The sequence below is a fragment of the Platalea leucorodia genome (genome assembly GCF_965183815.1).
Source record: "Platalea leucorodia genome assembly, chromosome: 1".
Lineage (NCBI taxonomy): Eukaryota > Metazoa > Chordata > Aves > Pelecaniformes > Threskiornithidae > Platalea > Platalea leucorodia.
In genome coordinates, this window is record NC_138823.1 from 115,481,928 (window position 1) to 115,507,948 (window position 26,021).

General features: G+C 38.2%; 1 protein-coding gene across 6 annotated transcripts; it reads right to left on the bottom strand.

Annotated features, from left to right (window-relative positions):
- Positions 1-402: 402 nt before the first annotated feature.
- HERPUD2 (HERPUD family member 2) lies at positions 403-22,205 on the bottom strand. Of its 6 annotated transcripts, none has more exons than XM_082305205.1 (9): positions 22,102-22,205; positions 21,576-21,896; positions 15,643-15,720; positions 12,177-12,290; positions 9,849-10,003; positions 3,980-4,102; positions 3,333-3,656; positions 2,318-2,432; positions 408-1,985 (listed from the first exon to the last, which is right to left on the bottom strand). In XM_082305205.1, the coding sequence occupies exons 2-9, from the start codon at positions 21,720-21,722 to the stop codon at positions 1,824-1,826; spliced, it is 1,218 nt and encodes a 405-aa protein (XP_082161331.1). In that variant the 5' UTR covers positions 21,723-21,896; positions 22,102-22,205; the 3' UTR covers positions 408-1,823. The 6 variants fall into 6 exon arrangements, with proteins under 6 accessions (XP_082161335.1, XP_082161334.1, XP_082161336.1 ...); XM_082305207.1 differs by lacking the exon at positions 408-1,985 and adding an exon at positions 2,018-2,119; XM_082305209.1 differs by lacking the exon at positions 3,980-4,102 and having other exon boundaries at positions 403-1,985.
- Positions 22,206-26,021: the final 3,816 nt, after the last annotated feature.

Consider the following 26,021-nt stretch of genomic DNA (forward strand, 5'->3'; position numbering starts at 1 on the left):
TTTGGGAAAAGCAGGAGGGAGAACACACAGGTCAAACAGATGAAACCCCTTCAATGCATTCCAGAAATAAGTCTTATGACATCCAAGACTGCCACTCTGTGCCATTCCTTCAAAAACATTAATTTTTTGTAATAGTTCTTAAATGTTAGTCAAGTTAGATCCACCCACCAAATGAAAGGGTAAAAATTCTTCATCAATTTACACATTTCATGTTTATGTAGTAAAAAACCTAAATTGAGAGCAGCTCTCCACAGTAACAGGGAAGTAAAACACCATAATTAAACATGATTTATTCATTGTTGCTGCCTACACGGCAAATAAAATAATAGAAATTTAAGTCTTACAAGCATCAATGTCTCCTCTTGACAGATTTGTAAATGAGAATTATTTTGTAACTCAATGAACATTCTAAGCTGTTTAAATTAAAATCACTAATTCAAATTTATTTTTTCCCAATTAGGAGTCAATGCTCAAGAAGGCCTAGAAATCCTGACAAACGGTCCAGAGTATAAACCCAAAGAAAGTATTATTTTAAGCTTTAAAACTTCAGTGCATAGCTTCAGCAGTTCAACATGAGCAAGCAAAAAATAAACCCTTATTTCTCACTTGTTCAGACCTACTTAAGAGCTTTGCCCTGTACTTGGAAATTAGGAAACTGGATAAGCTTTCTTTTGGCTGTAGTATAACAGAATCTTTGCAGCAATTTTTAAGTTAGATAAAACATGATAGCTTCAGAATTAGGAACAAAAACAAATGAGACTTCTTGACTATGATTAAAATCTAAAGAAAGCAACTGAGAACAAACTTACAGCAGCACTGTGCTATTATCTCATGTACAATTTTCCTTTTCTCAGTTTTAATTAGGTTAAGTTTAATAATACAGATATCCTGCTGTTGAGATCATACTCCTAACTGTGTATGCGCTGCTACAAACATACCACTTTAGTCAGTATCGGTAATGCCACGATGATAACTTTATTCCACTCAAATCTACCATATTCTCATCCTTCATGATGCACTATTTAGTTGTTTGCATTCAAATATGCATATAAACATCCAAAAGAGTTACCGTAACAGTTTTTATTAAAAAAACCTAATGTACATGTTTTTCCCCCAGTACAGCTATATTTTTCTTAAAAAGCACTGTATGTATCAAACATTTAAGGTTTATCCCATCACTGTCAATTGTCTTTGAAGAGCTGTCAAACATCTCCAACTTGAGTGAACTTCAGTATAGCCTCAAGAAAAAGCTTTTAGCTTTCTAAATATATGAGAAGAGGCTTAGTATTTTGTGGCATGAAGACAACATGCCATTAACAAGTAATCCTTGTGTTTACAGCATTCTTTCAGGAATGATATAACCTCCAAATCCCAAGTGATAATTCATACCCTGCATAAAACTAACACAAGGTACATTAAAGTTATTCAGATGAATAGATAGCATTTGGAAAGGTCTGTCAACATTCATGTGTTTAACAGCTCTTTAAAGAGGTAATGGTGCAGATTAAGTACAAGCTTTTTGCCTCAGTATAATACACATTTGAAATTAAAATAAAACATGGAAGACCAGTATTTTTACAGTTTATTCTTCAGAAAAAGAAGAATCTTAAAGAAAGCATTTAGTAGTCCACTTGTGCTTAAAATAGTCAATGCATGAGAAAGCCAGAAGAAAAAAAAAAAAAAAAAAACACATTTTTGTACACCATGATCAAGAAGATAACATTATAAATTTTCAGAAATTGCACTGTATTTAAAACACTCTAGAATCTGCTCCACTTCTACGTATGGCTACTGAGGCTGCCTGACACAGTTCCTTTTCCACCTTAATTGCCAACCTGTGGAGGCCCTTCAGGGATGAGTGATGTGAAGAAGGTTGTGATAAAGGACCAAGCAGAAGCCATGAAACCAGGCTGCTGCTCTGTATTTGCATCTTCACCTGCATCTTCTCCACTGTCTTCATCAATCCCATCATCCATAAGTCGTTCCTTTAAAAACAGAAATTGAAGCAATTCAACTGCTTCTTTTCAGAGCTCTGACATAAGGTAACCAGCAGTATCTTCCTACATTAAGTAACTTCTCTCAGAACAACCTCCTGAAGAACAGCTAGCACGAAGAAAGTCTGTGATTGAAGTACAGACAATCAATAATTGTCAGACTGGAAAAATACAGAATTTAAGCAAAAGGCACAACACTGAGGACAATGTTGAAAGCTTCCTGGTTAAATCGACTACGTTTTGTAAAAGTTGACTTTCTGTCCAGACATTACAGCACACTTGACAATATAATACATAGGAGTCTCATGTCTCCTCTTACTCACCATCTCTTCAAGATCAGCATTATTTGCATGTTGCCCATCACGGTTCACTTCCACATTGTTGGCTGCCTGTTGTTGGCCTCCCTCTTGCCTAAAGGGGAACCATCCAGCTTGGTGTCTATGTAAGAAAATGGAACAGTTGAAAACCTCTCTTTTGGAAGGAATACAATTTTTCTGCTACACCTAACTACTAAAGTAAATTCTTCAAGTACTTTCAAATGAATGAAGCTACATGTATTTTTCCGCAAGTCTTACTTATAGATCGAATGGCTATTCTTTGATATCTGGGTTAAGAAGGGTCTTGCTAAGAGCTGTTCTTTAAGTTTCAGAAGTGCTGTACACAGCCCTCTGTTCCAGAAGATGAAAAATTTACCATGATGAGGTGATTAAATATGTAGAGTACTTTTTTGGGGTCTCCTCCCCATTTTTAAGTACTCAAGTTACATTAATTTTCAAAGGCAGCCTTAATTTTCATAGTTTAAAGTTCTTTTTCTGTGGGGAAAAAAATTTAAACTTCAGCTAAGGCTCCACCCACATTACCACTGTAAACTAAATAAGCCTCTCCTATGTTTTCAAGTGTCCATGTTCTGATTTCAACTATCATATCTGCATGAGAAACAGAACAGTCCTTGTGAGGATGGAGACTACAGTGTAAAGAAACTCTCAATGAATGACATCAGTCCAAAATATCAAGCATTACTGCTGTTTTCCACTTCTAGTTGGCAAAATTCTACGTTTCGACATTACTGATCTGTTAATACCACCAACATTTAAGAGCACTGTATTCCAGGTATAAGTGATATCCAACTTATTGTAAAAATGTTTTGAGATTTTTTTTTTGTATCAGCTTCTCTGCTTGTTTGAAATTCCATTCCCCCCCTCCCCCCCCCCCCCTTACTGTAAAGGAACAGTGCCTAAACTTTTGTATTTGGATAATTTTTCACGGTTTCAATGGATTATACACTAGCATCATGCCCCACATATCAGATCGGCAGCTGTACTCAACAGTTGTACTCACAAATAAACCAGCAGCATGGCTCCCATTACCATGACAAATCGACTGAAGGAAGAATAGAAGTATACAATGCTCAGAAGAATTGCTGCTCTAGAGAACGTGTACATCCAGTCCAGCCAGTCCCGGTTGAAGTCCTCCTCGTTCACTACTGGGCCACCCTGTGCATTCATCTGAACATTGGGGTTTACAGGCCTGTTCTCCTGGACAGCTACATGTGGCACCGCTGCGGGCTCATTTGCAGGAGCACGTTCTAGATTTACAGCCGGGGCAACTGCAGATCTCACTGGCTCAGTGCTGGAAGTCACTTGGGCTGAAACAGCAGCTTGGCTAAAAATTTAAACATAAAACTAGTTTGTCAAAAAACATGCACCACGATTTCTAAGCTTATTCTTGTCTTCTTTTCTACACTAATAAAAACAAAGTTTCAGATGTAATACATGTCAAAACAAACGGCACTTTCCCTTAAATCTTTACTTATTAATATATTCATTCCAATCCAAAACTGGATTTTATAATTTGCTGGAAAAAACTTAGTGTAAAACAGCATAGCCAGACAAAATAAAACACAGACATTTTGATCCTGCAAACAACACTTAATACCTTCCTTTCTTTAGTGCAACTCAGTACTACCTAAGATAATTCAGACTTACTATTGCATGTAGTACTGACGTGCATACATTTGTTGCCACCAGATCATCTGTAAGGGACTGAACGCAGGATACATAGAAAATCCAGCAGGAACACCTTGGCCTGGAAATTGGTTGCTTATATTGCTATAAAAGGATTTAAAGAAATATATTCAGTTCTAAATTGCCACATTTATAAAATGCACTAATATTAAAAAACAATTAAAGTAGCATTCTTCCTCTGATTTGTCCCCCTACAATAGCACACTGAAGTAACACTGAAACAACATGTAGTGAGATCATCCCACCCATTCCAAAAAAGCACTATATTTTCATACAAGAAATCAATAAGCAAAGTTATTTCTATAGAAAGAGGACTTATGTTTTTGTACTTAGACATCTGTCACTAGCTGCATCTCTGGGACAAATCCATATTGAAAATTTTTCAAAATTGTGTATGTAACTGCAGAAATTCTTCCATACAATTCAAGTTCAAAGGTCACCCTTAAAGGCGCTGCAGGAGCTGTAAAGGGAAAACTTAACTAGCTTCTATAACTTTCTTTTAGAAGCAATACCTGAAATACTACTGTGATCAAAGACATGAAGAAACGAACATGATCAAAGACAACAAACTAATCTTTCAGATACAGCTTCTGAAGAACGCAAATAAGCACACTGTAAATTATTTACTCCCCCCCCCCTCAATATTTTGAGCATAAGCAATTCTCATCCCTATGGGTTTTTAACTCCAGTTCACATGCAAGAGACATAAAACTCCTATGTATAAGTTTTAGGTTTGGTTTTGTCTGCTTTTAAACTTCTTAGCCTCTCTTACCTCCTAGAGCATATAGCATGTTTTGTCAAGATTTCCAACTCTTTCCCCAAAGATTTTGATGTAGTGAACTGTAGTAAACCAGGACATCTTTCAGGACAGCATGAGAGTATAAAGCATGAAGAAAAGTTTATTCAGACTGCAGGTAGCAAAAGCTGAGACTGCTGTAACTGTACTGCAGACTACACCTGTTCCCTAAGTAAGGCACTCCCTGCAAAGATATCACCAAGAGATTTCATTAGTCTACCAGGCATTCAGATATACAAGACATGCCCAGAAAGAAAGAAAGATGGGAGGAAGACATTAAAATCTTTTTTCCATCTTACACATGAATAAGTATTTCACTGTAATTCTGGACAAAAGCCTGCCATGCAATTCCATGACCTCTGCTAAACTGTTACCTATGATTTAGTCATACCCTGTTTTGACAACAGTTGGGGGGCAGGGGAAGAAAAGAAAACAAAAGCTACTTTCCTGATACCACATAAAAACTGAGATTATCATAGGCAATACTCTAGGTTTCTTTCAAAAATTGCAAGGGTGAACTGGCAGCCGTGCTGATGCTATTTATTTATGCCTAATTAACATGCTGGAACCACAAAGCTGTCAAGCAGCTATTGAAAAATATCAATCTTGCTTTTACCTTTATGGCTGCAAGCTTTAAGAATGTGTTTTTCTATCCCCTGTGAGAAATGAGACTCCTCCAAAATTCGTAAAACACTGACCCTCATAAAACATCTGACCCTCAAAATGTAAAGACAATTCAAATATTCTGCATGGGTGTCGTTAAGTACTACGTTGTGACAAATCACTGAGCAATGTCTCAATTTCAAGCAGGTAGAATATCACATAGGGATGCAAACAGGCAGGACCACTTGCTATTCAACCACAGCTATTTCTCCAGCTCAGTCACCAATAAGAAGTGCTACCCGACTTGCCTAAGTTCTGCAGGAATTCACCAATTCTTTTTCTCATCAGTTACAGATTTTAGGGTGATTCTTCTTTAAAACTGCTAAGTTGAGCTCAACAAAAGTTGAGAGGCCTTAGGCTAATAGCCCTCCCTCACAGATACATCTTTTAGAAATACTACAGGATTTAAGCCTCTACTTTCTTCCAAACTCTTTCAAAAGTTGCCTTCTTGATGTCTTAAAGCTTAATAGTAGATTAAGAAACCAGTCAACCAAGACAAACCACAGAAGACTTCAGTTACGTCATGTTCCTTCCTTTCCCATTGAAATATTAGTGGTTTTTTTTTCCTTTTTTTTTTTTTCCAATGGCTTTTCTAGGAAATGGGACTTAATGAGAAGCAAGACTTAACTTTTCAAGATCTGACTCCATTAATGAGAAAAAGTAGACATCAATATTGAAGAACTGGCTTCTGCCTTAGAATGCCAACTAGCTCAGCAGTATTTTATTTGCTCATCAAAAATCAGAATGAGACAGATGATGTCGATTATACAGCTATTACAGCTGCCAGGGTATTAAGTTAGCTTTTGAAATTCAGGAACAACTCTAAACACAGTGTAATGTATTTCAGTGAGAAGAACCTCTCCAAATGAAGAGGCCCTTCTCGGCAAAACAAGCCAGCTTGCTGTTAGAAGAAAAAGGAAAGTAGCACGTGCTTTCTCCTCATCTTTTTCCAAAAGGAGGAAAGAGAGGCAGGAAGCAAAGTATTTCAAAAGAATGGCAGCAACAGCACGAGGGCAGACAAGCAAATTGGATAGGCACAGGCATTCCAAGATTGGAGTACAAAGTAGAGCAGACTGCTAAGTCAGAAGACAGGTTTTTAAGGTTCAAATGGCAGAGGTAGATTCAGAATATTCTGAAAAGAAAGAGGCATGCTACTCCTTAAATGGCTAGAAAGCTCAGAATTACTTCTTTTGGTCTATGGAAGACACCTAAAATGAGCTAACTGGGACTCAATTTGAGGGTAAGGTCAGAGTAGTTATCTAGTGTCATCATACTGCTCACCACTAATGGAAAAAATAAGACTTTTTGTTCAGACTTAAAAGCTCAATCTCTGTCATCTGCATGACTGACAATAACTGCGTTTAACACTAAATGAGATGTCTTTGTGGGTCAAGGTCATTAGTCTCATATGAGTCTGGGATATCAACTTCAAGTGATATTTCAATATCCTCCGCTATGTTATTTGCTACTTCAAAAAAAAAATATACAGCAAGCAAAGGCTACTGATGAAGCCAGGTATTTATGTGCTAGAACATACTGTATGCTGTCAGTTTGTCATTTATTGTTCGCTTTCAAACATAACTATGTACACAATATGAAAACATTTCATTAGATGGGCTGCCTACACCTGACAAATAATCTCACTGCCTTGATGCTTCTTGTCTGTTTACTGCTTCCAAGTACTCTTCCATCTGAAATGCCAACCATTTCAGGACTGAGCCCATCTGTTCTGTTCGTACCTGCGTAGCACAACTAAGTCCACAGGAGCAGACAATGCTGTGCTTGCTCTCCACAGCAGAAGACTGACTTGGTAGATACATAAACTACTTGGCGAGTCCCACCTCAAGTCTAGATTTTTAGAAAACAGCATTTACAAAAGCTCAAAAGCAACAAAAAGTTTTAAATTGCTTTCTCTGTAATATTTTAATAATCCGAGTTAGCTGTTTTCCCAAAGGGTATTCAACTCACACATTGAAGCTTTGTGCCAGGAACCGAAAAAACATCAAAATGATCATTTAATCACCTAACATTTATGTTACTTAGTTGTACAAATTACTTTACTAATGGAAGTGTTGCAAAATGCTCAAGCAAACTGACCCTCACATATGTTTTCAAACATCTGGAGACCTTTCCCCATCAGTAGAGCCTATAGTTCATCGTGCAGCTAGAATAAAAGCATTTGTCATGAAACAGTAAGGAAAAAAACACAAGACAATGCAAATTTCAGCTACGAATCTTCATTGTTCCTAACAAGTCTCAGTCTGTGCATAAATTACATTAAAGCCAGATTTCATTGCCCCGAATGATGTTTAAAAGAGCAGCTAAAAAACAGAAGGCATTTCTTATTTCTGGAATACAAGTAGCAGTGCCCTGAAGCAAAAACAGATGTATCTGAGAAGATTATTGAAAGCTGTAAAAAGGGTTTTTAAGATGACAGCAAACTACAGCAGGCACTGGGCACAGACTATTTGGAGTGGAGCACAGCTAGTGCCCAGCAGTCTGCAGCAAAGATCTACCTTAAGTTCTGATAGCATTCCACTAAATTACTTTTACAAAAAGGCCTAAGATTATTTAGAGTTCACTTATTTTGGCATTTGTTTTCAGGTCAGGACTGCACTTTTGAAATCTCTAGTCACTTCCTCTTACTACAGTTTTGTTTGCACCACAGAATGCTCTTGGATCACCATCCGGATTCCTTTTGGATTACACTAAATTGCAAGATGTGATTTAGGTGCACTGCTAATGCTCTTTAGCCACAAACAGCTGCCTATTACAGGTGACCAAACTAGAGACAGTCCAAGTAAGACAGAAAACCCTGAAATATGTGTAGTGTTGATGTCAGGTTCTCAGCACCTCTTTCAGTCTATGGATCCACTCCTCTCAATCCACATTACTTGCTAACACAGACATAGACTTAGTATTTTTAAGTTATTCTTTTTTTCAGACACAGTAATGTCTTCCAAACTGATGCTTCCCGCTGTATTTTAACTGAATTATTTCAGTGAGAAGACTGAAAAATGGTTCTGCTGCCTTTAAGTCCATCGGCTATTCAGTTCACCATGCATACTGATGAAAAACTCACTCTCAGGGTATGCTTACATGAAAAGCTAATTAGAAAAACATTAAAACTTCTTACAGATTAGTAATTTACACAACACACAATAAATTGCTTCTGGAATTAATTTACATTACATCAAACAGCAGTCTTGACAGTCAACCTAGCGTCACCTAGCTTTGTCATAAAGGCAAGCATAACCACTTCTGCAGAGATGCATGTGGTCAGAATAACATAAGTGCTCCACCCATTGGAAAGGCAATTTCTTCCCAGTAGACAGGACATTTCAGATAAATGATTAAAAAGACTTGAAGGAATTCAGGATGAAAACTAGTAAGAATAGTAAAGTCTAGGTTAAGGCTAACAAGAGAGCAAGTAAATTGAACTGAAACTACATAAATTTTCAACAGTTCTTGACACCTGTTCTCTTTCCAGTGACAGAAGCAATTGTTACTGTTAGCAGGTGCATACATTTTTTGTTTGTTTGTTTGTTTCAACATTCTCCGAAGAAAATCTCTAGAATCTATACAGTACTGGGAGAACGCCTTGTCAGAAAGAAATCTTTCAAGCGTTCCCTACGGAAATGACAGCTATCATCTCAGAATGCACTATGCTCCCATTTTCCCCTTGGAAGAAAATAAACGTTTAAGAAGCTGCAAAAGTCACATGGGTTAAAAATTCCTAAAGCTGTTTTTTAAGTGCAAAAAAAAAAAAAAAAAAAAGATGAAATCTTGAAAGTTATGTAATAACAGATCTCATCTAGAAATGTACACTGGTTACATTTCATTGGTATGTATGAAAATACTTAAAAATTCTGTTGTAGATACACAAGCACTTACATGTACTCAGAACACCGGCATATCATTTCTATATTTGAATCCAATATAGAGAAGCGAAGAGTTACATCTCTTATGTGTCAAAAACTAAGAACCATCACATTCTGATACAAATTTAGTGTTGATGATTACAATAAAGGACTAGAAAAGGCAAACAGAAGCAGCAATTTTATCAGTTACATTACTAACTACATCCACTAGATAAATATTACAGCCGCACTTATCAACAGGAAGTTGAGGGTAGAAAGCATGAAGGGGGGGGGGAAGCCTGAAGAGGAGCACCAAGAACACTTAACTTTTGTTTGACTCCTGGCTAAAAACATTAATGTTCATATTAAAAGTGTTTCTAAATGTTACTTATGCGTCAAGATAAACTAGCCAAATCATTTTGCAGACTGTGAAAGAAACATAATTGTAACTGAACATTTGAAGTACTTTAAAGAGTATCAAAGAGCTGAGGATTGCTTCAATCTCACTTACCCTTGCATTAAATAAGGGAACTGGTGGCTAGGTATGGGATTGCTTTGTGCTTGCAGATTACGATGCCTCACTCCATCTGCACTAGTGTTCAACGATGTAGATGAAGCTTCTTGGTTTGTGGGTGAGGCAGCAGTTGATCCAGAACCGTCCAAATTCTTAAAAATAAACAAAATTGAAGTTGGGGATCTTTTTGCCACAGTTACAAAATTTACTACTGTGTCTTGAAAACTATTTGCTTTAATGTTTTGTCACAAGTTTTACTGAGAATATAAGCACCAGGCAAGTCTTCTGGGGTTTTATTGGTTCTGGCAAGCCTTTAGTAAAAACAGAAAGTCAAAACTGCACTCAGGTGCACATGTAAAAATAATGAAGTTTTCAGAAAGACTCAACACTTGATAGGTCCCAGAGAAAACCACAAGTCACTGGGAATCAAAAGTTTCAAAAAGCTGAACCAAACTAAAGCTTAATCCAAAGAATATTTAGCAGCAAAAATTCTAGTGGCTACCATCAACAAAAATAACTACAACCTCAGGATACAACTTTATATTCAGAGACAACAGTGCCTGCAGCGGCTTAAAATACCATTCCTCTATTCTTGTCTTCAGTTTCCCCTTTTACTCTTCTACTTATCATCCTCTTCACTGTGCCAGCTGCCCAATCCAAACTGCTGTGCTCACTGCTGGGAGGGGGCAGCGGGTGGGAATAGGGAAGTAGCTACAACTACTTAGGCTCCCAGAAACACACCTGAAACTAGTGTGTCAGACCTTCAATGCTTTCCAACAGCAATACTAAACCCTGGAAATAGGACAACAGCTGGCTCTCCTAGATTATTTGTCACCAGAACAAGACTGCAATTTGGCCATCGAGATGCATTATTTTAGTTTTAATAAATCCCCAAATCCTGTTGCTAAGCATTACTGTAATGTTTACTCAGTAGAAAATCCTCTTCAACTTTGACAACTCAGGAAGTGAGGAGCTGCAATTACTTAAGACATCCATATCACATTTGCCCTACAAAGGAAAACAAGAAAAATTTACCACTAGACAGTGGGGGAAAAATAAAAATAAAAACAAATGGAAGAACAAAGGCCATTCAAGCTTTGGGTTTAGGTTGTTTCTTTCAAATTATTATGAACTTAACACTGTGCGTACTGACTGCTTTAAGCAGTCATTAATACAATCATTTAAATACAACATTTACAACTGATCTATGTAGCAATAAAACAATCACAAAGCAGGCCCCCTGTGTCCTGCTTGCAAACAGAGATACAAATACAGCCTTTGAAAAAACGATGTAACCACTGTCCACTCTCTACTATTGCTTAAACTGCTCATACTTCTGACCATGCCATAGCAGCCAGAAACAGCACCCTATCGACAGAAGAAAGTAGACAGCTTATTACTGGAAGGGTATTTCCCATATGCTGATCATCAACACACCACAGATGATAAGTGCCTACAGTGGTATTGTATACATTCCTTTCTGACAAACCTTCAAGGGTCATTTAGTGATACTACCAGCTCTGGAAAAAGCCAAGAGAATTACAGTGATGATGACCAAGTCATCAACAGAAACGTTAACTGCCCTTCTGTTAAAACAGACTACAATCAAAGAACATCATTATTTTTGGAGGGTGTGAAGAGGGGAAGACTCAAAACACACTACACAGGTGTTCTATGAACAGCTTATCTAATAAAACATTAAGAACACTTTCTACTTCTAACCATCTTACAGACACTATGACTACCTTGACACTACTACATAAACTACCTCGACATTACTACGTAAGTACTGGCCAATTCCTGTCAAGCAGAACGAACGCTGGCCAAGCTCCACCTGTCTATCTCACAACGAGGGCACCAATTTGACTGGTCTCTCTTCAGCAGTACAAGTTTTCACAAAATAATTCAGAACTTACGGTTTGGGTTTTTTTGTTTTTGTTTTGGGTTTTTTTTGTTGGGTTTTTTGTTTGGTTGGTTTTTTTTTTTTAAATCTGAATACACTGCTCAATTTATGCCAAAGTTATGGGGATATGGAGAGAAAGGAAAATATACTTTTTGATAAAGTGCTAACAATAAAAAATAGCTTAAAAAAAGTAGTGCTTTATCATCTAATAAACATAATCGTATTACAATTTGAAAAAAGGTCATCTTTGTTTCAATAAAGTGACACCCTTAAATAATCAAGTCTAATTGTACAAATTCATATGGCATGCTCTACTTTCACCACATTATTTTACAGCCGAATTTTAAAAATTAATAGAGAAATTCCTGGAAAGTTTCCTCAGTGTAGAAGAAATTCATGTCCTGTGTATGAAAAAAACTCACTGAGCTACTGCTGGAGGTCGAAGCTCCGTGACCTTCTCTACTGGTGCTGGGTTTTGGAGAACTTGGGGGTGTCCGGGAAGTACATACCAGATGAACCATATGATATTCATCTTGCTAAAAATTAAAGAAATTGAAGAGCTAAAGCAACAATATTTGAGAAATTTACAAGCAAAAAATGTCTTTAAAATTCCGCTTTCAAAGCTGCATTTGCAATCAGTAAAGAAACATTATACAAAATGGAGAGACCATAAAGCAAAATTTGAGCCTAGCACAAGAGAAGTCTTCTGTTTCACCACTAATGTTTTCTTAGCAGCTGTCCACAATAACATATTGAACATTCACTTACCCCCAGTTTTCACTAGAACTGCAGTAGAGCAGAACCAACGGAAGACCACACAGAGAAACATGAGGAAGTATATCATAAGCTTTAACTTTTATTTTGGAAGAATCCCAAACCCTTTACAGGGCTCAGTTTCCCTAAAGTGAAGAATGCGTACATTCGCACTGAGATCTAATGAAGAGTGTTATTCAATAAAGACATCAGGGTAAGCGAAAAATGTGGGTGCTGGAATTCCACAAGCAGACCAAGATAAGAAAAACGTACCAGCCGTTGCCTCCACCTCACTCCAGTCTAAGCTTGGCTCAAGCCTAACCTGCAGATGCCCAACTGAAGAGCCCCTGGAGATATTCCACGCTCAGGGAATGCTATTTGTGGTGCTAAATGGGACTTGAGTATTCCTAAATATTTGAAAGTGAGGAAGTGAACAAGTGGCACCACTTGAAGCCATGTCAGCATGTAAGTAATCAGCCCACACCCATTCTTCATAAATGTGCTCCCCTCCCCCAACATGGATGCCATAACAACTTGAATCTGGAGCTATTTCACCATACCAAATGAAAACACCCCATTATATCAGCATGCCTGAAGCTTATATGGCCATAGCAACAAGAACAGCTATGACTGCGTATTTAAATTGCACACTACAGCTTCCTCAGTAACCAAATTTTAAACAAGAAAAGCAACAAAAAGCCCCCTCTGTCCTCTTCTGAAATCAGCATGGTACAGTGAAGCTGCAGTTTTTAATGAGATGACATTTAGAAATACCAGCTTTGGAGTTTTTTTTAAACTATAAAAAAAAATGTTAACACACATTTACTCATTTTTAACTTTTAATCTTTAGAAATAAAGAAAACTGGATAACTGCCTTTATACACCATTGTGCATTACTGCTGGCATAGCCTATCCACGTTCATTTAAACTCCTCCACATGTGTCAGTTTCTAGCCCCAAGCACCGCCTATTACATTAAGTATAATTTCTTACTAGTTGGTGATAGTAAATGATCAGAGAGCACTGAACACAGGCGATCAGCATTCTGACCATGTCAAAAGCCTTTAACCTAACTAGTTACTTTCTTTCTAGATAAGAAATTATGCCACTCAGAAAGGCAAAGGAAGCTAGGCATATTACTTGTAAGCTTACAGTGTACAGCTTTATTCAATGGGACAGTTTACTGTAATTTATTTCTATTTATACATAATGTGTTGGACATCACTATGCTTGAAGAGTGCCACAACTTCCATCCTCAAGGTATTTTATATCAGTGAAATGACACTGCTCAGTATCAAAGACCAAGTATCACAAAGCTAAATTGAGAGATTTAGTCAATCCTCAGATAATATTAGGAATTTATAGGTAATCAAGTAGGAAGAATACGGCAGAGAATGAGATGGAACTTCAGAGTAATCATACCTTTTTTCCAAAAGCTCTTAAAAGCTTGAGCACAAAAAACTCCTTCCAACAAAAATTTTTAACTTTGTGCTTAAGACTGATGAGTATGTTTCTAAACTCACTGAATTTCTTTAACTAAACCCAAGGCCTATAGCTACTAAAATGCCTTTAAAGTCAAATATAGCCCCTGCATAGTGAAGGAAGACATTACTTAGGCAAAGTTTCTCCTCTAGCACATAAGCAAGGTTTGAAATTGTGTTTCCTAAAACTAGTCTGCTGTAAGCAGGCCAAGTGAATTTAAGGGATTCAGACTTCATTTTGTCCTTAGCAAGTAAAACTAAGCCTTTAGATAAGTTACATAACCATTTTCATGAACTTTTAAGTAGTACAGGACATATACTGGTTGGCAATAGTCCAGCTCCAGTTTTCTAGTAAACCTATACATAGTAAATGTCAATCATTTTTGGTATGCAGTTAAATCCAATTTAATCAAATCTATTTCAGAATGAAGATTATAAAGTAAAAACAATGTTAGTCTGCTCAAGCATTACTCAAGATTCCTCTGCGTCAGTTTCTCCATACTTAATACAGAAGTTCAGTTGCCCACTTTCACTAAAGCGTTAATCTCCTTTAGATACTTCCCTCCATACTAAAGTGCAACACACTTGCAGTCTGTACATTGATTTTTACCTTAATACATTACAAAAAAAGTATCATTACCAACACCCAGGTGCTGTATTACAGAGTTTACCTATTTCATAGGATTAAAAACTGTGGAATTGTTTAATGACCTAAAGTATTTTCCAAAGATAGCTATTGATGCGTCCTGATCTGTTTACAAGGAGTTTTAAGACTACTCAGCATAATGCATTATGTTTTCTGTTACCATCGAAATTGAAAAAGTTCTTGATAATCTGCTCTAAATATCATCTTATCCTATACATTTTTAAGAACTTTACTAACTTAAGGAAGTCCCTATCACTTGGTAGCATCAATCCAAACTATTTGAACCAATTTGAGAACCAAGTGCATGTATTTCAAGATTTCCTACATCAGATGTCATGTGCATTCAGGATTTGGATTTAATTTACACATTGACTGAAGAATCCAAAGTTAGCTTAGTAAAATTATTTTTTTCAAGATAAACCAGCAGAATAAAACAAACAAACAAACAAACAAAAACCAAAAAACAAAAAACTGCAAGAACCAACAAACTTCCAAACATCATCAGGAGCGGTGAATAGCTGACAAATAAAACCAGGACAACAAATAGCTTTCCCAGCAAAACCATTCAGGAATTTAGAATTCTGGTTTTGCACACAAATATTTTACCCTTAATTTGCTTACACAAGTGCCATTTTTAATGTAAGTTCTTGGATTTAAGTATGTACAAGAAATGAAATGATGTCCCAAACCAACACATCTGTTAAATGATTCCTTTTAGGTCATAGTGGGAACTGTCCAAAGAAGTCACTCTACGCTACGTATCACTTGCTTGGGACTTACATAGCCTATTTGCTCTCCCACCAATTGGAAACATGCCTCAATCCACAAGTATCACACTCCTATATACAAGGGATACTTAAAAATACATTTTCCTGAACATATCAACATTATATGGTTACATCTCTCAATACAACAATGAAAATTTGAAGCTAAACAACACAAATCTAAATTCCTATTTCCCAAAAAGGGATTTTGATCAAATATCATATGGTGTTGATGTAAAGCTTACTTTTCTGAGAACATCTTTCAGCTGCAGATGATCAGGAAGCAGTCTGCCAGAATACACCAGTCTCTGATCCTTTGTAGACTAGGAGATGGGACAAAGAAAGGAATTTAGGTTTTTCCTGCTGTGCAGATATACAGCTGGAGATAACATTTGCAGATGAGAAAACCCCTTATAATTCCAACCACCAAGAGACAGCCTTAAAAACATTTCAGAGGCTTCACAAGTCCAACTTGCAAATTGATTCTGAAGAAGTACTCTGCTATTATGCACTCAGCAAGAGTGCCATAACAATTAACAACACTCAACTGGCAAATGCTGCTTAAGAAAACAATCAAGTATATTCAAAAATTCCTTTCTTTTAAAGATCTGCTCTTTAGCCTGCTCCCATTCCCAGGCACGTGCTGAAAAAGTAGATGGAAAAGTGGCTGGGGCAAAGAAAAAAAAAAACAAAACAAAACAACAAACCACCCAAAAATAGTTAGTAGAATGATGGAATGATAATTAAAATATGCAGAAGAAGGGCACAAATTACTATCTTTTTCAACAGGGAATTTCTGTTATTGGTCCTTGCCCCCATCCCCCCCCCCAAACAAACAAAAAAAATCACAAGAGGAAACAAGGAAGAAAACATTAAAAAGCATGAAGCAGCAAAAGGATATTGTTTTTTTCAGGTAGCCTTCAAACTTTGCTAAGCTTTTTTGCCTGTTCTTATACTTCCACAGTTTAAAATACCTTAGTAATGCAAACAAAATTGGGGTTTTTTTTTTTAGTTGTTTGGGTTTTTTGTTTGTTTGTTTTTTTAACAAATGATACACTATTCATAAGATAATAACTTTTAACTATTCTACATGGAAGAGATAACAACGAAATTATTTTTAAAAAGAAACTATCTGGGGTACCTATCTACAGTAAGATGTCCAGTACAGTAAAGCAATAGGCCATTTACTTGGTTAAAGAAAACAAGCAAACAAAAACCCCAACCCCACTCAATTCAGTATATGCTGTCAGAAAGGGTTTTAAATAGTCTTAATGCTAGTGGGTCACTACCATACTTTAACTAAATTAACTGACTAAACAGCTCCTCTTTTTTTTTTTTTTAAGAGCTCATATTCTTTTAATATGGTTGAATATTTAAGAGAATCCAACTGATACATCAGTTCAGTGCAACTACTGCTTGCATCCTAAATTAATACAATAGCATTTACCACTTGAAATAGAGCACTAACATAAGCAAATGTTAAACGAAGAAATCTAGCCTAACATCAGTGGAACAGACATGCATTATCAGCAAAAAATATTTGAAGAATTTCCCCATCATGCAAACAGCTAGTCTTAGAACATCTCTCCTCTTTCTCTCCCAGCCTTCTGTTGCCCACTCTGCAGTCTTATTCACACTAATACTAAGACACAAATACCTGAGATCCAGATCTCTGTGACTAGAAAAAGCTTTCACAAAAGTTTTGAGATTTTTTTTTCTTGCAATTGCCTTTTACAGATTCCCTATAACTCAGCAGAACATACAAAAGTTGCAGAACTTGTTTTTTTCCTGAAAAAATCTGGTCATATCACTAGAAAAAAAGAATTATAGATACTCTAAGGAAATAATTATAAAAAGTACACATTAAATCTGAGAAGCTTTTGCTTTAACTTTTTTCCTAAATTCATACTAGCTGTTCATGATTAAATACATAGCTTTTAAAAAAATGAGTGCATTACCTGCCACCAACAGCACAGACCTGGTTACCACTTTTACTGAAGAATCATTTTCTATATTCTTCTGCATTTTTCTGTATTTTTAATTAGTGACATAATACACTGTTTTTATAAGTCTCACAACACAGGGAACTATTTATTTGCAGCTCCAATGGATAAAATGCTGCAATTAATTCAACATCAGGCAGTATATTTCTATTTACATTTAAAACAACAACAAAAAATGCCTGTCTCTCACACCAGACTAATTTCTTTTGAACTATACCATTTTGGTTGCTCCTTTCAAGCAGGAACAGTCTGCTAACAGAATACAAGCTTACTTGCATTTTGTATTTGGGAAAGGCCTTCTTAGAAAAACTGGAATTTGCAGCATGCATCGAGATTATAGAAAAATTTGATTTACTGTAAATTAGAAACTTGTTGCTTTAGAATGACCAGTGGAGCCAGAAGAAAAGTCTCAGAAACCTTGTTTCTGGGTCCTGAGACAGATTATCTGGAGATTAAGTAGGACACATAAGAAGTTAAAACAAAACAAGCAAAACACAGCTACAACAAAAAAAACCCCAAACTCCAAATCTTTGTACCATCATCCAACATGGCAATGGAGTGCTGTTTTGCCTGTCCCACTCATAAGAGAGCTTTCTACATGGTCAAATTCAGATTCTTCTCTTCAGTACCTTATATATGAACTTCCCCTCAACCCCATCTAATTAAGCACCTTCTCAAACACAATGGAAGCAGTACAAATTATGTTTTTTAATATGAACACAGAGAAGAAACTGCTAGATTAAAATGACCCCTCAAAGCTGACTACTACATAGCCTTCAGTAATGCATTTCAGCTCCCTACAAAACCACAAAAGAAAAGGTTACACATATGCTGAGTACTGTTAATCACACTAAGCTAGAGACATTAACTGGGGAAGATGAGGTCTTAAACCCCATACTGTAACTTAAACACCTAACTGTGTGCTACAGGATTACCACTTGTGATTCTCAAGGTGAAAGCCATCCTGGAATTCTGAAATGTGGTGGGGTTTTTTGGTTTTGTTTTGGGGTTTTTTTGGTTTGTTTTTTTATTTTTAATGCAGATGGAAGAAGAGGTGATAAATGTGAACACACAGTAATTCACATATATGCCAAAGTAAACTGAAAAGGCATTCAACTCATCCTCTGCCAGAGGAGGTTCATTACCACACCTCCTGCTTCAAGGAACAGCATGCTCACTGCTAGCCCAGACACTGAACTGTGATGTATAATTAGAGTGGCCCCATTTTCAGAAGCAAGAACATAGCATCAGATAAAATTATTCTCGAACCTGAAGTTTACAAGTGAGGTGGAAGACAGTTTTCAGATCATAATCCAAAAGGTATGTATTTAAAACCAAGAATTCAGCAGCTAGTGGGTTTTTTTCTGCCATTTTTCACGAAAGACTCCTTCTGCATGCTTAGTCCGAGTTAGCTACGCCCAGCACACTACCAAAACCACCAAACCTAAGCTGCAGCAGCAACTTCCTTTAGAAACACAGACAATTTCCGAGCTATCCTGTTTCAGCTACAAGACATTGATTATTTTGGTCACTCAGCCTCTCTCCCATTCTTCCATAGGAAATAAAAATCCAAGCAACCACATCTGGTTAGAACTGTGGGCAAAGTATATGCTAGATGACAGGTACTAAAGGAAAGGAGGAACAGCAGTTTTAAATTCATATTTATGGGTGTAATCGACGCAGCAGTTAATGCACTGAATGGAAGACCTGCCAGACTGAGACATACAGGTTGTTTCTCCAAGTTTTCTTTTCTTAAATAAACATTTAATTTAGGGACACTGTAACTGCAGTACTCTAGCTATGAAAAATTGGTCCAGTCGGGGGGGGTGGGGGGGGAAAGATGAATGCGAGCCTTAGTATAGACCCACAGAGTAATTTAACACGGTTTTAAACCCACTTAGCTTATCCAATGACTTACTTTAGTAAGTATACCAACTTTAATAATGACTAAACCAATTTAAATCTGCCTATACTTGGAATTTGTGCATATTTAGCGAAGTCATTTACACAGATTAACCTCGAAAAAAATCACAAACAACACTGCCTCAAGGCCTAACTTCTCGTTGGCCTATTTTAACCATCTCATTTTCTGAAGATACACTCTTAATAAATTGTAAATTTAAGGACAACAATTACAGTTATCATCAGTTTACCAACTAATTTACAGATGCATACAGGAGAATGAGGTACAAGTCCCACATGAAAACTTGAAAGGCTATGTATAGCAGTGCTACCAACCGATTTCTATTTTACACCCTTCACTTCAAGAACACTGCAATACCCGTCTAGAGCATCTGTGTTCTGATGTACTCTTGCACTCTTAAAATAGCATTGTAACAGAAGTTATTTCCAGGACCTATCACATTCAAGGAATGTAGAAATTTGATTGACAAGCTTTTGACACTGATCTGGTTTAAAAAGAAAAAAAAAAAAAAAGGAGGGAAAAAAAGCTTCTAAAAGCACAAAGATTTCAACAAATTTGAAAAAAGCAGTGACACTCAACGTCAAAAACATATCAAGCCACAAATACACTTTTCAATTTTGCTATACATAGGTGTTTAATAGGATGTCTCCCTTCTCCTCTCCCATGTTATTAATTTAATTTGAAAGGTTCTATGAAATAAAAATACGGTGTTCAGTTACTAGTTTAATTGAAAGTACCGTAAATCCAAACTAAATTGGAATTACTGAGATAATTTTCACCAAAGAAACTCCCCATTCTTTAACCCAGAACAATTTTAGGGATTCTGAACTAGTCGTTTAATAACGAGAGGCATATTGAGGAACCAATTTTCAGTGGAAGTTATGTTCCAGGAAACTGAAATTTAATATTATACTACTGGTTAAAACCTACAGTGCAACATAAAAACCTCTTGTTCATTAAGGATTCTTCCTAGAAGCCCAATTTAGCAAGATCATAGGATGAGTCAGAAAACTTGTGTTTAAACACAAATACGTCACAGGACGAGATTCTAGTGGGAGGAAGAAGCAGCAATCAATCAGCTGAAGTCATATTCCTGTTTCTTTCACAGCAGATAGGCTCTCTCAGCAGAGAATTACTCACAGCAATAACTAAAGCCATAAACTCTTAAATACTGCTTAACAGATCTTAATGTACCAATGACATAGCCTAAGCTGTTGACCGCTTTTCTTCTGCTTTCTCCAAATGGCAGAAATGCCCCTTAAGACACAAAGCCACTATTTTGCCTTTATCCCCCCCCCCAAAAAAACCAACAACAACAAAAAAGGAAACCAACAATGCCAATAATTCTACTATTGAACTAGGTGAATACTGATCATTTACAACAGAAATGCAACCTTTGTCTGATGTTTTCTACAGCAAGGTCTAGGCCCTACATGCTGCTGCAATGTGGAGACAAAGTCACTCCCTTTACACAGTTTTCTGGAACAAACTTTCAAATATACTGTTCTGTCTGACTGCCATTCTAAACAGGTACCGCATTATCTTTCTATTATTATATGTATGATTTTTTAATTGCCAATTTTAGAACTTAGAAGAATTTAGAAATAAATCATATTTTCTTTAGCGAACAAAAAAAGATATAAGCTTTTATATTAAGTTTCAAAATACAGTCACAACTGTGATACAAGTTTGTGGAACACCCGAGAGCAGAGTTTTCAGCACAATCTCAAAAAAATGGCTTTTTAAAGAGGAAAAAAAAAAGGAACTAATTCTGGAGGTTGTTCAATTGCATGTTTCAAATAATATTATGCATAAACATCTATCTGCCCCACACCTCCGTGAATTCACTAAATCGTAGTAACTTTAACTGTATCACTAAGTACTGTAATTACGTTAGACAGAACTCTTACATTTACAGAAATTAGTCTTCAACTGAGTTAACTGAGATATCTAAATTCCAGTTCCTGAAAAAGCTAAATAGAGCATTGGTAAGTGTCTTCAGCAATGCCACCTTTCAGGATGCTATATTGTGATCTTCTTAAACCGTGTAAACCAGCAGCTATTTATATTGCCAACTTCCCTGAAAGCAGACACCCAGCCGTTGCCTTTACAGAGACAGCTCTTTGGCAGTAGGGCTCCTCCTTGTTTATTGTGCAGAGTAGCTAAGGGAAGTCTTGATCGACTGTCCAGAAGTTACTGCAATGCCAGTCTTACCGACAAGATGAAGAAAAACGGCTGGGCAACAACTCACCGGCTTACTGGGGTAGACTTTAGAGAGGTGAGATTTTAGCTTGCCGACAGTCCAGTCCAGAAAGCAGTTAATGGTCTGGTCGGTGTATTTCTGGTTGGGGGCCTTGATGATGAGGGTCACCGGGTGATCCACCACGCTTTGGTCCATGCTGCTCGCAGGGGGCGGCCGGCCCTGCCCTTCCCTCTCCCCGGGGAGACGACGCCGGTCGAACCTCGGGGCGCTCCGGGAGGGCTCAGCGGCCGGGGGCGAACTTCCTGGGGAAGCTGGGGCAGCCCATCCCCGTGCTGGCGCTCACACCGCGGGCAGGGCGGCGGCCGAGCTCTGCCCGCCAAGCCGGGGCGGGGGGAAGCAAGCAGAGAGAGGGGCGGCTTAGCACGTCACACACAGGCACCCGCCCAACGGTAACCACAGCGACGGGGGCTCGCGGCGGCCCAACCGACGCACCCTCACCCCCCCCCGCCTTCCGGACGCCCTCCCGCTGCGCCCGCACCCACGGAGAAGGAAAGGAGACGGCACAGCCCGGTACCCGTAACGCGCCCGCCCGGCCTGGGCCCCGCCGCACCGCCTCGACCTCCGGCCCGCTGTCGTTTGCGTAAAATGGAGACCGGAAGCGCGGCGGCGGCGGCGGCGGCGGTGGCGGCCCGCCTCCCTCCGCCGCTCCCCGCATGCGCCGCTGGGGGGCGCCCGCGGGCTGGGCGGGCGGGCGGGGGGGGGCACGGCGCATGCGCGCTGCGCTCCGCCTGCGGGCGGGGGAGGTGTGAGGCGATGGCGGGCGGCGGGGCGGGCAGAGGCAGGTTCTTGCCCAGGGCGCGTAAAGAAAGGGTGGGGAAAACCTGTGTTGGCAGGGCAGGACTCGGGCGTTCTGAAATGGCAACTTTGCGCCGGGGTGGGGTGTGGGGAAAGCCCAGAAGCGGCTGGCGGAAGCGCCGGTCTTTGGTCTCGCCAGGCTCCAGGTTTGTGGCCCGTGGTGGAGGATGTGGGGTGTCCGCCAGCTTCTTGGGTCGAGATGTTGGTTGACAAGACGGCCTCAAGACTGACAAGGTTAAATACTTGTTAGCAACGGAATTAAAACTTTATTACTTGTTGTGTGTCTTGCCTCCATCACCATTGTGTGGGAACACCTCAGTGTATTTATCCCCAGTATCCTTGTGAGGCCAGGAAATACTATTTTATAACCAGAACGGAGGCATAGGAAGAGACTTGCCATATGTCACACAAGAGACCTGTCTAAAATCATAAAACGAGTTTCTGAGCCCAGAAAAACAAGTTTCAAGTCCCAGGTTAGCATTGTAAACTTCTGATCACCTTATGTGATTTTCAGTTGCCGAAAAGAAAATCCTTCAAAGGATAACCTTCGAGTTTGATGGATAAAATGACAATGAATAATGCAAAAGTTCAGTTCATGATACTTCCGCTAAAGATCTCTGCAATAAAAGTTGGCCCCATTAACTCTATAAACTGCTTATAAAAAAATACTTTAAATTTGCTCTTGAAAAGAACCAAGAAACAATGCTTTCCTTCTATTTCCTTCAGGCTTCAAATGCTGTATGCAACTACAGAAGGCACAAAAGTTTCAGACAGGTTTGATTTTTGAAGTAGATGGTGTCCCTTTAATGCCAAAGAATCGTACCTTTCATTAAGCTCTGCAGTATGAACAAGCCATGAGGCACAAAAAAGTTTGCTATTAAAGAGAGGACCCAAAGGAACTCCAGTGTCTGAAGGGAAAGATAAAAAGAAGAGCCTGAAGGAATATCATTAGCACCCAGGACCTAATTCTTCCTTTTAACTAAAACCTGGATACAGACAACAGCTAATGTGAGATGTTGCAAAAGCAGAGAAAATAGTCTTAATTTTTGTGTTTATTGACCTCTAATTATTTTCCTCTACAACCATTCCTTCTCATACCTCGTGCTCGAGGTGGAGCATGGGACATCTGTGTTTCTACAGCACCTGTTAATCCTTGAGATGGCTTATCAAATTGTAAATGTGGACAACTGGTACTTGACAACACCTTCAAATGTAATATTTGACATACTCATAGCAGTTTCCCAGCTCCCTCGTTATATAAGAGCAATTATTTGCACTTGAAATTCTGAACATGCTGTCATTACCAGGGCATGTAACTTGGAATTACCAAGAATTTCCAAGAATAGAATAGAATTTCCAAGCACTAGTCAAATATTTGTACATAGGGTGACGCATCAAAACGGATCAGCTAGATGAGCACTTGCAAGGATTAATAACAAAAATCAAAGCAAATGGTAAGTTCTAAACTTTGTATTTAGGATGGTTGCAATTTTATTGTTTGACAATTTGACCATCTACATAGACATAATATTTCTATAACACACCCATTAGCTACTTCAAAAAACTCCAGACTTGGAGTGACCAAGAAACCTCCTGAGTCACAACCTGAGAACAAAAAGGTCTCTCTTGTGGTGTCATTTTAGAAGCTGTGTGTTGTGCCAGCTCTACGAGCAGATCCCTGTACTGTGCACAGGCCCTTGGGGTTCAGAATTACACTTGTGGCGATCCCGTTTTAGGACTAAAACTTAAAACCTGGTAAAAATAGTTTGACATTAATTTACATTTCAGAAAACATTTAATGAATATACATTGTGAAGTAGTATAAAGTGTCACACCAGGAGGCCATTTGATATTTTAACAAGCAAGAAATTATGTCATTATTCTTAGTACTTGTCTGACTTGACATACCTTGACAAAGCCACAGTAATCTTTTTGCATATGTGTATTGTCTGTGACATTCCTGTAGTTCAGAGGAAAAATTATGGTAAATCATCTTTAAGATTGCCAAAACTTTATTAATTTTTTTAGATAAAGGAATTCATGCATTAAAGTGTTATGAAAGACTGAGGGATCATCTTCTGGCTTTTAAGGTAGCTAAAACAGGTACCTAATTTGAGAGTTGAGGCTTCTTATACAGCCATTAGACTATGCAAGGGAAAATTCAGAGCATACAGGATCCTACATCTCCAGGTTCTTAACTAAGTTAGACACTGTAGGTACATTGTATGATTAATCTATGCTGATACGCATTTATCAAGTTGGAATAGATCAAAATCTCAAATTATTGCCAGTAAAATATCTTCTCTGTTTCTTGATTTTATTTATTTATTTATTTTCTGATAGGACAGTGAGTGTACAGACTAAAAACTCTGGATCACCTTTTTCTTGCATTCCTCTGCACAAACCAGCAGGGCTCAGCCTAGGCGCTGTAATGCCAACTAAAATCATAGCAGTTACAAGCTGGGTTGTAACTAATGAATTCAGCCTCTTCTGCTATTTATACTAATAGTTGGGGTCATGTGAAATTACTGACCTGTATGTGGGATGACAACCAGAAAGAACTTAAGAATCTGCATGCTCAGAAACATCAGTTTTATCCAAGACTTTTAAAAAAGTCTGCCTTACCATGAAAAAATGACAAGGATTCCCACATTACTTCTTCAGAACAAACGGCTTTGAGAAAATTGATATTTCAGCCCCTGCCAGGATTTTCTGTTCTAAATCACAGAATTTACATTTCATTTAATGATCTGGAAAACCTGATGTACAAGGAGGAAAGAGTGGGTTTGTGCTGTTTGCGCTCCTTTCAGTTGTATACATGAAGCCAGAGAGGTTTATTCCTGAAGAAAACTAGGGGAAAGGTCATGTTCACATGGGTTTTCTCACTCTGGAAGTGTATATCATCTCTTCTGTACTAGAAATTTTGCTAATTCCCAACAGTACTATAGGAATTTCCATCATGGATTTCCATGAGCAAAAATGGCTCTGGAAGTCTTTTTGTTGCCATATTAGCAACGCTGACAAACAGGTTTGACTACAGTCTTTCAACAAGAGGTGTACAATTTGTCAGTCCTGATATTTCTGTAAGCAAACAAGCTGAAATGCATATATATTTAAATATAATAATGGGCTTCTCGGTTGTTTGTCAGGACTTACGCGCTGATGTTTTCTACATGTACCTCCCGCTAACCTTTGAGCCCAGTGGCCACTTTCCATCGAACTTCACAAAGGGTAGCAGGGCTTTCTGGGATATTACAATAGTGAAGGTTTCAAGAATAAGGGGCTATTAAGAGAGAGGGAGAGTGCAAGCTTACAAGCATATCCACTGATAAGAACGCTAATAAGCTTTCTCCTTTCTAGCCACCAGAGAATTCAAATGGAGCAGGCTGAGAGGGAAATACGGAACTACTTGCTTTCACTTGCAAATCACCTGTAAAGAATGTGGCAGTTCAAGGCCCCACTAGTCTGCAATAGGTGACTGGCGGACAGACTGCAACATGGAACTGGACTTCCAATTACTTCAGCTGGGCTGTGCAGTTTCAACATTTAACTAACTTCTGGAAGGAAATCCTGCAAGACCAAATACCTGGTTTCTAACAGGGGTGTGAAGTTGGTTTTATTGACAAATCCTGAAAACAC

What these genes read in the sequence shown, in the direction of transcription:
- HERPUD2 (XM_082305205.1), bottom strand. Translation starts at nt 21,722, where the DNA reads ATGGACCAAAGCGTGGTGGATCACCCGGTGACCCTCATCATCAAGGCC. An exon ending in AAGTCTACCCCAGTAAGCCG is followed by an intron (nt 15,721 to 21,575) that starts GTGAGTTGTTGC and finishes CCCATCTCCTAG; the next exon opens with TCTACAAAGGATCAGAGACT. An exon ending in TTCCCTTATTTAATGCAAGG is followed by an intron (nt 4,103 to 9,848) that starts GTAAGTGAGATT and finishes ATCCTTTTATAG; the next exon opens with CAATATAAGCAACCAATTTC.